Genomic DNA, 12,229 nt, shown 5'->3' with positions numbered 1-12,229 from the left:
TTTACTCTAATTTCATTAATTTCCGAGAACGTAGGCAGTGAATTTAGGTCAATTTGCTTGATATAGATTGCAAATTTCGCTGGTTGCCTGCTCTTGTAGAAACCCCTGGGTTCTGTGAAAAAAAAAATTTTAAAGGCATTTATATGCCATCACAGCATGACATGCAAGATGTTGGATGTTTTCTGTTCAGAATGATAATTTAAATCTTCAATTTCTTTTTTTTTTTCAATACATTTGTATCAAAATGTTTTCAGCAAACAGATAAAGAGAATGACAAAACATCAATTAAGGAGTGTAATTAATACATCTTTTTTATTTCATAACCAGGACTGTTAGAAACATTCTTTAGTAACATTAGTATGATCATGGGATAGTATTCTTGGGAATTGTATTTGTCTTTAGGGGATCTAAAGTTAGATCATTTTTTCTTTCCATTACAGACTGACTTTGTTTTAGTCATTCTGCGTGACATGATCCAAGCTTATCCCAACTTACGAGTGATTCTTATGTCAGCCACAATCGACACTCAGATGTTTACAGAATATTTTGGCAACTGTCCCATTGTTGAAATAGAGGGAAGGTCATTTCCTGTTCAAGGTACAATATACATCTAATCATGGGTTATTTTTACTCCAAACAAAGAGCAAAACAGCAAAAAATCTTGTGGTAAAGTTTCTAAATGGACTTGAAGTCGACATTCATGAAAAACACTATCCACTGCTTTGGTGTATAGTGATGGGCCTTGAATAGAATAATGACAAAGGTTTGTGTGCCAGGCATGATTTTTCCATTGGTTCTGTAACATTTTAAGGCGATTCCCTCAAAATGAAAGTTGCCATAAAATTTCAAAAACTTTTTAATTGGCTGGGCTTGGCATCAAGGAAAACTCACTGTGTTTTCAATGCGCATCTGCAAATGACACAAGAAATTATGCACATTTTCATTCCCAAATGTGGGATGTTTCCTCATTTGTCAAGATTGAAGATGAAGGCACTTAAACAGAGCTCAAATAAAAATGAAGAGCATACCCACATATTGCTCAGCTTATCTCAATACAGGTTAGGTAAGAAACTAGTTGTGCTTTGTGGTAAAGGGGAGTCTTAAAGAAAATTTGTGAAAAATATGAAATTGTAACTTTTCTTGTACAGAGTATTACCTTGAAGATGTGATCCAGATGCTAAGTTTTGTGCCACCCCTCCCTGAGAAAAAGAAGAAAAGAGACGATACCGAGGATGATGAGGAGGTGAGGAATGTGACATCTCCATGCTAAGTTAGTGGCAGACATATTTTTGGTGCTGTACTCCTTGCTCTTTAAGATGCCTCTCTGAAAAGGCATGCTTATTGTAATTGTGAGGTTTGGAAGTCAGCTCAGAGGTATCTCAAGCTGTAACTACTCTAGCAACTATTTTGTCCAGGGGGATGAGGGAGGGGGGGCAGTAACAATAGTCATATTGAGCTAAACCTATCCCTATGATGTTTTCATTTCCCATTGCCTTCTCTTTGGTAAACGCAGATTGATTAATGGATTTCAAAAAATATATCAGCAGATTAATTTTCGTTTTTTTATCTGTGAGTAAATAAATCGCAAACAAGCAAGCCGCAAGTTCGACTTCCCCATCACTGCCAATTTGCAAATTTTGAGGGCTTAGTTAGTTCATAAAAAACATTTTTTGAAAGAAATTATCAACTGACAGAACAGCGCTGGAACTGAATCATTTAGAATCTTGTTAAACTCATCATCAATAGATGAGCTTGGGAACAGGTGCCAAAAGGTGGTGGAGCCAGGCTGAAATTTGGCGGCAAGGAGGTATCCATGGCAACCCTGCGAACGGCCACCACCCGGCACCGTCACACTGAATAAATCAGTGGAATACTTACCTAAAACTTACCATAGAGAAGGGAGGGAGGGAGCGGGAGCAAAATCACAGCAGCAGACAAACAGCTAACTGCAGCCGAGCAAATGCAAACAGCGAATGACCTTTGAGCGAGCAAAGCGACGAAAACAACTGCATGAAAGCGTCACAGCGTGTCCCTGCTAGAACTCCTGGGCCGCCCCTGTAACCACTGTGAGGGAAGACTGCTGACCAGCATTGTTTCGAGCTTAACTTAGCCTAAATTTCATTTAGCCACATTTACATGGAATGCTTTCTTTCTCTTAGGAAAACTGCAACATGACTTGCAGCGATGATTATTCATTTCAAACCAAGAATGCTTTGGCACAGCTGAGTGAAAAAGAAATGTCTTTTGAACTTATAGAGGTAACGAGATTTTTTTCTATTGATAGAGTGAAATGTTCAAAACTTCCATCTATTTGGAAATCTGCTTCACCAATCAACTGAACGACTTCATGACTAGTTGATAGATTTAACAAATCGACGGCAGTTTTCTATGGTCTATACTCTTATAGATCATGAAATGACGTCAAAAAATGTTCAAAACTCAAGTGGAACCACGAGCCACAGGCGAGTGGTTTCACTGCCAAGTTTTGGACATTTTGTGGCGTCATTTTATGGTCTATACTCTTATAGACCATAGAAAACTGCCGTCGATTTGTTTTTTACAATAACATGGAAAACGTACGAGCGGAATTGGCTATTTTTTTCCTTGAGAAAACGCGCGCGTTGTCTGTAATCTTATAGACAATAGCTACGAGCCAATCAGCGCGCGGAAATTTGGACAGTTATTGTAAAAAGATATATTTATCAACATAGATTTGCAATGCTGCTGATGTTTTCACGTTTTCATTCCTTTGAATAACATTGGAAATCAAAAAACCTTTTTCTGCAGGCGTTGTTGAACTACATTTCTGGCCTGAATATCCCTGGCGCAGTTCTCATATTCCTTCCTGGATGGAACTTGATATTTGCACTGCATAAACACCTGAAGATGCATCCACAATTTGGTAAGAACAATCAGTATCCAATTTCTTCTTACTTAAAATCATACTTTGTCAGGCAGACAGTATAAAGGTTGCCCATCTTTAACAACTCACGAAACCAATTTGGATGATAAAGGTTTTTTGAAGAATCTGTTACAGAATTTTTGTTAAGGAGCCATTCAGAACATCCTCGCTCAAAAGAATAAGAAAGTGTAGAATAGGATTACGAAAAAACCTTTTACCGCCTTGGATGACCTTTTGCCACCGGAGAGATCTGGCTTGACTTTGCGCAACAGACGCCACAATTAAATCCTTCCTCCTGTCAGAACTGCGCGTCATTAGCGCGTTTTTGAAAATAGATGCTTATTTCTAGCTCTTAGATAGAAGTTCATTCTTTTTCTTTCTTTTATGTAATCTATACACGTGTATTGTTTGGACTGGTTAAGTGTACTGAAGTTAAGTGTACTTTACTGGTTTTGAGACTTCATTCCTTGTGGTGCTTGTCTACATTTTTTTCGTTTTTCTTTCATTCCAGGAATCAGCAGCAAGTATCGTCTTCTTCCCCTACATTCCCAGATCCCCAGAGAAGATCAGCGCCGGGTGTTTGAACCTGTACCACCAGGAGTTACAAAGGTGCGCAGTTATATCTCAAATTTGAGATGTAATGTATAAACACGAGTAAGAGTGTTTCGTTCAATTTCCAAACACCGCGAAGTGTGTGAAAAATGAGGCGCAGCCGAGGTTTTTGTTTTCAACCAACTGCAAAGTGTTTGGAAATAGGATCAAACACTCTTTCAAGTGTTTGATGTAGCTTCTCGAACTATAAATAATTTTTGGAGCAAGAATGCTATTTAAAAGCGTTCCATTCGCAAACATTGGAAACCTACCAAATATGTTGAGGTAACAAGAAGACAACTCACATTTTGGGCTCATAATACCATTCGTATTCTTAAGTACATTGCCCTGTTGTCCAAAGGATTATTACATTGTTCAAACCCAAGCATAACTTTAAATTCGTTATTCAACTTTGCGATGAAGATTTACGTGGTATGGAATATACTTACATTTACATTAAACCCTGAATTATCATCATTCGGCCTTTGAACTTCTGGACGCAGGTTGTTTTAGTGGTTTATCTTTTTATCTTGTCCCGAGTTTTATCTTGTCCTGAGTTTCTAACCAGTGAAGGTTTGTTCTGTCGTCTTTGCAGATTATTTTGTCCACCAACATTGCTGAAACAAGCATCACCATCGATGATGTGGTGTTCGTTATTGACTCGTGCAAGTATGTTTAATTTCTCGTAAATTAATTTGACACATGCATGCAAATGACAGTGCCGTATATTCTTTGTTAAACATCGGGCCCCGAAAAAATAGATACTGGATTCGAATGAACGCTGGATTCATTAGGTCAATTTTTAAGGAAACACAGCTGCGAGGCACTGGCGTTTGTTTTAGGTGCAGCATTCACTTGCATCCGACCTAATGACGGCATAGTCAGTAGAGGGGACTGGTAGCGGCCTCCGATGTTGAACAGGCCCGTCACGTGACTCTGACCGTGCACAAGTTCATTCAAGATGGCGGACAGTGCAGACGATCTGTTCGTGTAGGGGTCGATTTTGAGACAATGTTAGACATTTTCAAAGGCGATGAAGTAACAGGAGCAATTTTCCCCTTTACTAATTTTGATGTCGGTGACTGATTCTTATTAATCAGTACAACAATGCAGATGCACCTGTACAATTCATTAGACAGTCAAATTTTTCAGCGATTTTAGCATCGATGGTATTTTATTCTCGTTATTTGTTTGTTTGATCAATTTGTGATATTGTAAAGCGAAATTAGATGGTTTTTACTATCGGGGCTTAGAGACCGGCGTAGAGGGTGAGTGAAATTTGGTCTTGTTTTGTTCATTAATAAAATAGGGCTGTCCAAGAGGGAAAAAACACGAGAAAGCATTGTAAAGTTCAGTGTTCCGGTTAACTTTCTAAGGCAATGAGTCAATAAAGAATTTTAAGGGTCAATAATTGAATGGTCTGGAAGCCAGCTTCTCAAACTCATTAATTATACAAAAGCCAAAGACAAAGGAAATCATGGACCGTGACGTGTTGGATATCTGATGAAAAACTCATCGTTTTTGCATCCTTAATTTCCCCTTCAAAATCACTTTGTTTGAAAAGTTATCTTAAACACTCGTCACAGTGTTTCATCACAATATCAAAAACCTCGACGTTCGTCAAAAATACTCCGCTACGCGTCGTATTTTCAACTCTCTCCTCGGTGTTTGATATGTGATGAAACACTGTGTCTCGTGTTTGATATATTACTTCGTCGGGGATTGACCTGAAACCCCTCTCTTATCTGGATTACAGAAGTCAATTGGAAATATCAAACGACATAAATTCTGAAAATGAAAATTGTTCATGTTGTTCATATTCAACAGAGCTAAAGTGAAGCTGTTCACATCCCACAACAACATGACAAACTACGCGACTGTATGGGCCTCCAGGACAAACATGGAACAAAGGCGAGGCCGTGCAGGAAGAGTGAGGCCAGGATTTGCTTTCCATATGTGCAGTAGAACGCGTGCCTCAAGGTGAGTTGAGGCTAATTAAAAGCGATTGATTTAAATAGATGTCATACAAGTTGTCAGTCGGTGGCTACCATCAACCTTAACCATCGTGACAACTGGTGTTCTGTTCATCTCCGCTTTATTGACAAATGTTGATGTAGTTGTTGATGTTGTTGTTGTTGTTTACAGGCTGGCCGAGCATGCCACCCCTGAGATTCTTCGCACTCCTCTCCATGAGCTGGCTCTCACTATCAAGCTTCTCAAACTCGGAGACATTGACGCATTTTTGAACAAAGCCATCGAGCCTCCTCCTCTGGACGCGGTAGCAGAATCTGTAGCACTACTGAAAGGTATGTGCTCTCGAAAGAACGTGTTGCGCTGTATTGGCGGACAAGGAGCCGGCACAGCAGTAGTATTGTTTGGGTAAAGACAGATTAGACATGCGCCAAGGCAAGCTTTGTCATGCGCAGAGACTGATTTAGCGGAGGATTTGATTGGGCGGCTTGACTCCTCCCCAGTTTTATTGTGGCCTCGCTGTTCGTTGACGCGACTTCGCCACCAATACTTTGCCACCACCCTGACCCGAACAATCCAGCTCGTTACACAGGCTGATGGACAAGTGTAATTCCTTTGTTTAGACACTGTTTTATCATGAGTGTCATGAAACATAAAACTCAACTACAGCAGACAAAGCAATTATAACGGGGAAAAAGGAGAAAAAACAGGCAATCATGCAAAAAACGCACAACCAGTTCGAAGGGTTGATAAAATATATTCGTATTTTGCTAATTGAACTGTTCCTCACTTGTCTTAGAGAGCCCTCGAGTGTCAGTAAGAACGTCACTTTGTTTTATTGCATATATTTCTTTTTATCGTTTTGTGTTGTTTAGATATGGAGGCTTTGGATAGAAACATGAATCTAACACCGCTTGGCTATATTCTGGCCAAGCTGCCTGTTGAACCACGACTTGGAAAGATGATTATTCTGGGATGCGTCTTCCAGTGAGTATTCATTTAAAAAGTTGTCCCAGTAACATTCACTTTGTGACACTTACATGAAGTTGCGAGCACTGATGTACGAAACCTCTGCGATGTCGCGGCGACAAGTCGCGCCTAAACCGCAGTGAAATTGCCACCATTTTACACTTGAAATTAAATTTTCATCGCGAGCTCAGACGCGACAATATTTGCATTAAAAAGTGCGACAGACATTGCACACAAAATCAAATTTTAAACGCGACTGTTGGCATGGTCCACATGTATCCGTTTTTGAAAACTGGTTTATTTATTTATTTATTTATTTATCTATTTATTTAATCTTTTTAGAACACCGGTGCACACGCATAAGGACGAAAACGATTGAAAAACGCTCCGAAAAGGAGATTTTAAAGAACGATTCGCAAATTGGAGTTTTTTTTAAAACGGGGATTTATCGTTCTCGTGTGGACGGAGAAAAACGTATGAGAACGGAGGTTCTTGAAAACGATGATGTACTAACCAAAAGTCATTCAATTAAAAGTAGCAGTTTTGATTGTTTCCATTCGTTTGTGTGCGAACTGTGAAACGACAGCATGGAGTCGATCAAAAGTTGACACGTGTGAACCGATGCAAACAATTACGCTTTTTCCAAACCAAAATGGAGCAGCGTGAAGGTTTTGATTTACGGATTCTTTTTTTTTTTCTTCCTTCAGCTGTGGAGATGCCATGTGTACTATAGCTGCTAGTACCAGTTTCCCTGAGCCATTTGAGACGCCATCTGACCGCAAGAGATTGGGCTGGGTGCATAAGAAGTTTTCAGGGACGCGTCACAGTGATCATATTGCGCTGCTTAGTGCATACCAAGCGTGGGAAGATGCCAGGTGAATTGCACTAAACTAGGTAGTTTCACTAAGAGTTTGCGGCATGTCGAGGTGTTCCTAATTTGTTAACTTGTAAAGTGGGCTAAAAGGCCGCCTTGTTATTTAAAATGGATGTCACTCTTTTGCGATAAGACGTCAGTGACGCTGAAGGTGAGAGCGCAGCCTTAGAGACGTAGATGTGACTGCATTTGGCGCAGGCTGCTACTAAGGCAGGAGCTGGTCTGGCTCTTTTCCTTCGGCTTCACGATAAGGACGCTAAACTGTTTAAGTAACTTTAGTAGAGGGAAAACTTCCCTCGGCTATCGCCACTTGCTCCTTTCAAAAATGCGCCGTTAATAAATTTGTGATGACCTTGAGTGGTTGGTTTAAAAGAGCTAGTGGTCTTATCTATCGTCTCATCCAGTGCTGTTCCTGTCTTGTTCAGGTCAGAAGAGAATGAATCTGCAGAGATTTACTTCTGTGAAAATCATCAGTTAAACTTGTCCACTCTGCGCATGACTGCTGAAGCCAAGGTAAGATTAGCTGTTGCCACAGCTCTACCATTCTTGCACAGTCATAACAGGATGTTTTCAATACCTTCGATCAGCATCTAATGAAATGTGTGTACAAACTGAGTACGCGTTTTGACATAACTTCTGGGTATTTTTGTTTGTTTTTACAGCTTCAGCTCAAAGATCTTCTTTGCAATGCCGGGTTTCCTGATGGTATGTGATTTTTTTTCATGGATATTTTATACCGTCACTATCGTCCATGTGATGGTTGAGCTTAGCTGAGAGATGGTTTAGGATCATCTTGGCAAATACGAGGTTAATTAGAAAGAGGGGCTTATTCAATTTCCATGAGCAAGTAGTCAACTCAACGATTTGCAATCATTGTGGCAAATCAAACACTGCAAATTACGTTTTCTCTTTGCTGATAAAATAAAATAAATAAATAAATGGGAATTTCAGTGGCACGTCCATAGGGTGGCTCTTCGTCCACCGTTTCCAGGTCGAATTTGAATTGAAAATGTTGGTTTTTTGTGGAGGGAGGAAAACCGGAATACCCGGAGAAAAACCCTCGGAGCAGCGACGAGAACCAACAACAAACTCAACCCACATATGGTATCAACTCAGGGAATCGAACCTGGGCCACATTGGTGAGAGGTGAGTGCTCTCACCACTGCGCTATCCCTCCTTCCTCTCTTATAAGTACTGTCTAAGTTCTCTGTGACACTGATGTTTTGGCCTTGTTGATATGTTTAATAGATAGCCGTACTTTTTTGTGGTTGTTGTTTGTTTTGTTTCATTTATTTTGTTATTGTGTTATACTATTTTATTGAACCGTTCTGCTCAATTGTTGGAAGGGACTTTCATTCGGTGTTTAGAGCATTTATCACAGAATGGGCATTGGGCGTTTATGGGAGAGTGCGGGTGTTGATTAAGTTGGCTTGTATCTTGACAGAATGTATGCATCCTCAGCCTTTTAACTACAGTGGTCCAGACTCCAAACTCGATATGGTAAGAAACATCAGTACCATTAAAATAAATGGTGTACTTAAAACTTACAGTGAAACCTCGATTTAACTAACCTAGTCCTCGGTATAACGAACGATATTCTCCTGCCTTTGGTTTCAGGTTGTAGCGCTGCTGTGCCTTGGATTGTACCCCAATGTGTGTGTCCACCGAGAGAAACGAAAGGTGTTAACAACTGAAGGCAAAGCTGCGCTGATCCACAAGTCTTCAGTAAACTGCTCCAACAGGGAACAAACCTTCCCGTCTCCCTTCTTTGTGTTCGGAGAAAAGGTGAGTCGATGACTTCCTGGGAAGACTGGCGCTTGCTAAGGCAATGGGAGTTTACTGAAGAAATATTAGTAGGTTGCCTGTCTTCCTGCCTGCTTCTTTGTATGGTAACTTTGTTAGTTCCATCGCCCACATGGTAAGAAAAGTGTTAAAGTCGCACTACAAGCTTAAGTGACCTATACGTTCGACGCTTAACCCTGTTTTTGTAGCGAGAAGCAACTAGGAGTATTGTTACTCTCCCATGGATGGGATGCTAGTCCATTGTAGGGTTACCACAAGCAGTATGTCACCGGTACCCGTTTATACATTTGTACACCTGAGTGAAGAGAGACAATGTGGTGCAAAGGTTCTTGTCTAAGAAAACAACACAGTGATGAAGAGACCAACCTGGCCTCGAACCATCGACCGTGCGATCAAAAGTCCGACACGCTAATCACATAGACGAGCATAAAAACCTCTCCCGAGAACCGTCTTTGGAATTTCTCCTCCTATTCGCTCAATCTCATACCATCCATGATCCTCGCCGGAAAAGATTGGTTATGATAGTTGATTTCCTATTTTAAATCATATATTGTGAGATTTTTACTAAAATAGCGGAGTATTTCCCTCTAAAACATGGCCAGTTAACAAACACTTTCAGAATGCTGTATTTGTTTGCATTTTAGATTCGCACGCGCGCTGTGTCGTGCAAACAGATGACTATGGTCAACCCTCTTCAGCTGTTAATGTTCAGCCAAAGTAAAGTGGAAGCAGAAAATGGCATCATCAGAATGGACGACTGGTAAATGCCTTTTCTCTTCTTTCTCTTTTCTTTTCTTTTCTTTTTTTTTTTTTTTTTACGCCGTTTAACTTTTGTAATTTTGCAAGGGTGTCTTTTTCAAGTAACTCTTCGGTATTAATTGCCTTTCCATTGTAACAAGGTGTTTGTAATACTCAGTGTCCACAAGGCTTGTTTGACTGCCAAATCACTTCTCCTTACCTAATTGGAAGTAATGACTAGTTTGTCAGCCTTGCGAAGGCGCTCCCTGGATCCCTCGCTTTCGCTTGACCGGTGTCTTGCGAACGAAGAAGCCTCAAGTTATTCTAACTGGCGAATGACATGCCTAAAGCACACATCTCTTACACTGTTTGTCGATGATACTGCCTTGTACTGTTCCGCGAAATCCTCGACGGATTTACAACAGATGCTGAATGAGGACCTGGCTAGTGTGGCAGAGTGGCTTAATGACCATAAACTTACACTGAATTTAGCCAAGTCTAAGTTTATGATAATTGGGAGCTCACAAAGGCTGAAGGCCCTCGGGACATTTAGCCTACAAATCTGTGACGAGTTCTTTGACAAGGCAGATTGTTATAATTACTTGAGAGTTATTATAAACGAAACCCTAACTTGGAGTGATCATGTTGACTACATTTCAACCAAAGTAAATCAACGACTTGGCATTCTCCGAAGGATCAAACATTTATTGCCAATACACACCAGAGAACTTTACGTCAAACCAATGATCTTGCCTCTCTTGGATTATAGTGACATTGTGTGGGGAGATAAACACAACAAAAATCTAATGGCTTAAGTCCAGTTATTGCAAAACAAAGCTGCTAAATTGATCCTTAACAAAACTAAACACTCTTCCGCAACAGAGGTAATTAACGAGCTTGATTGGCTAGTTTTGTCAGAAAGGCGACGGCAACACCGTCTTTCTTTTGTATTTAAATGCATGCATGGGCTGATTGACTGGAATTTAATTTTACGCCCTTAAGGGAAATCCACCCTTATATATAATACTAGGCACAAGGACAACGTTAGAATGCCCAAATCTCGGTGCCAGTGGGGACAACAGAGACTGACTTATCAAGCGAACAAGAGTGGAACGCTCTTCCAGTGTCTATAAGAAATTCAAATAGCCTTGATTTATTTAAGAAGCTTTTGTGAACTATTTTATCAAAATTTGTTACATCGTTAACTCTATCTTAGGATTTTACTGTGATTGTCTCTTTTTAACTTTTTTTATATTTAATAATTTTTTACCTACATTATTTATAATTTTTACTCAGGACCAGCCTGAAAACCACCTGAGGGTGAGCTTGCCTCCTGACTAAAGATATTTATTATTATTATTATTATCATTATCATTATCATTATCATTATCATTATCATTATCATTATCATTATCATTATCATTATTATTATTAGATCAACCACGATATGATACAGCGCAAGCGATGAGGGAAGCCAGCCGTGAGGGGGTTGGGGTAGGGCCAGGAGAAGACTCCGCCCCAATCCTCTCGCGGTTTTCTTTCTCGCGTTGAGACCCTACTTGGAGAGCTTGCTTCGGGGATAGGGAAGAGAAAAGCAATTTAGCATGGTGCCAAGAAGTAGTTAATGTTTGTTTATTTTGTCATGTTGCACCCTCCTAAACATCAGGGCCGGGTTGTTAGAAAGCCGATTAACGCTAATCCACGATTAAAAGTTAACCGAGGTTTACAGCAAGTTCACTAAGAAGGTCCTTAAAAGCTAATTGTAAGCTAATGGTAAAGAAAAGTCGACGTCAATACTAAGCGACACAAAATCTTTGGCAAAACTTGATTCATTAGTAATTAAACTAGAATCAATTGTTCACGTTAACCCAGGGTTGGGTTAATCGGGCTTTGAACAACTGGGCCTAGACAGATAAAAGAGCTCGCTTTAAACCAAGTCTCCCTGACTTTGATTTTGTTTTCTCTCAGGTTGCAGTTTCGTTTCGTTCATCATCAAGCCGCCCTGATTGTTGCACTGCGCCACGCACTGGATTACCTGTTAGTCCGCGCCGCTACTACTCCGGCCATTATCGCTGAACCAAATCACATGGACGAGAAAATACTGCACGTCATCAAGACATTGTCACGGGCTAATGCAGGGAGCTTTGGCTTGGGCGGCGGTGGAAACCAATTTCAACAGCGTGGACATCCCCCTCCGTAAGTACAGATAGGTGTTGGGTGATTTTAGTCTAGTGTGCTGGGGTCCGTTTGTCGAAGTTCCCGAGAACGTCCCGAGCCTGAAAAGTGTTTTTGGAGTAAATGTTTCTTAACAGAAGTCAATTTTTATTAGCTTTGAATGCTAAATTTTAAAATCTTTATAATTCTATGAAAACATTTGCCAA

General features: G+C 40.3%; 1 protein-coding gene across 2 annotated transcripts in view; it reads left to right on the top strand.

Moving 5' to 3' along the window:
- Positions 1-12,229, top strand: part of LOC146486964 (ATP-dependent RNA helicase A-like) — a 33,275-nt gene that overhangs the window by 20,096 nt on the left and 950 nt on the right. For both annotated transcript variants that reach the window (XM_085091103.1, XM_085091111.1), the window contains exons 14-29: positions 441-597; positions 1,149-1,243; positions 2,160-2,258; positions 2,788-2,902; positions 3,414-3,511; positions 4,089-4,162; positions 5,321-5,473; positions 5,639-5,799; positions 6,340-6,451; positions 7,141-7,308; positions 7,733-7,820; positions 7,970-8,012; positions 8,752-8,807; positions 8,925-9,092; positions 9,755-9,870; positions 11,817-12,044. In XM_085091103.1, coding sequence (XP_084947229.1) covers positions 441-597; positions 1,149-1,243; positions 2,160-2,258; positions 2,788-2,902; positions 3,414-3,511; positions 4,089-4,162; positions 5,321-5,473; positions 5,639-5,799; positions 6,340-6,451; positions 7,141-7,308; positions 7,733-7,820; positions 7,970-8,012; positions 8,752-8,807; positions 8,925-9,092; positions 9,755-9,870; positions 11,817-12,044 — 1,931 coding nt within the window. The remainder of the gene's footprint in view (positions 1-440; positions 598-1,148; positions 1,244-2,159; positions 2,259-2,787; positions 2,903-3,413; positions 3,512-4,088; positions 4,163-5,320; positions 5,474-5,638; positions 5,800-6,339; positions 6,452-7,140; positions 7,309-7,732; positions 7,821-7,969; positions 8,013-8,751; positions 8,808-8,924; positions 9,093-9,754; positions 9,871-11,816; positions 12,045-12,229) is intronic.

This window comes from Pavona decussata, unplaced genomic scaffold, assembly GCF_977016875.1.
Source record: "Pavona decussata unplaced genomic scaffold, jaPavDecu1.1 SCAFFOLD_19, whole genome shotgun sequence".
Classification (NCBI taxonomy): Eukaryota; Metazoa; Cnidaria; class Anthozoa; order Scleractinia; family Agariciidae; genus Pavona; species Pavona decussata.
Note: the sequence above shows the minus strand (reverse complement) of the source record. Positions and strands in the feature narration are given on the sequence as shown.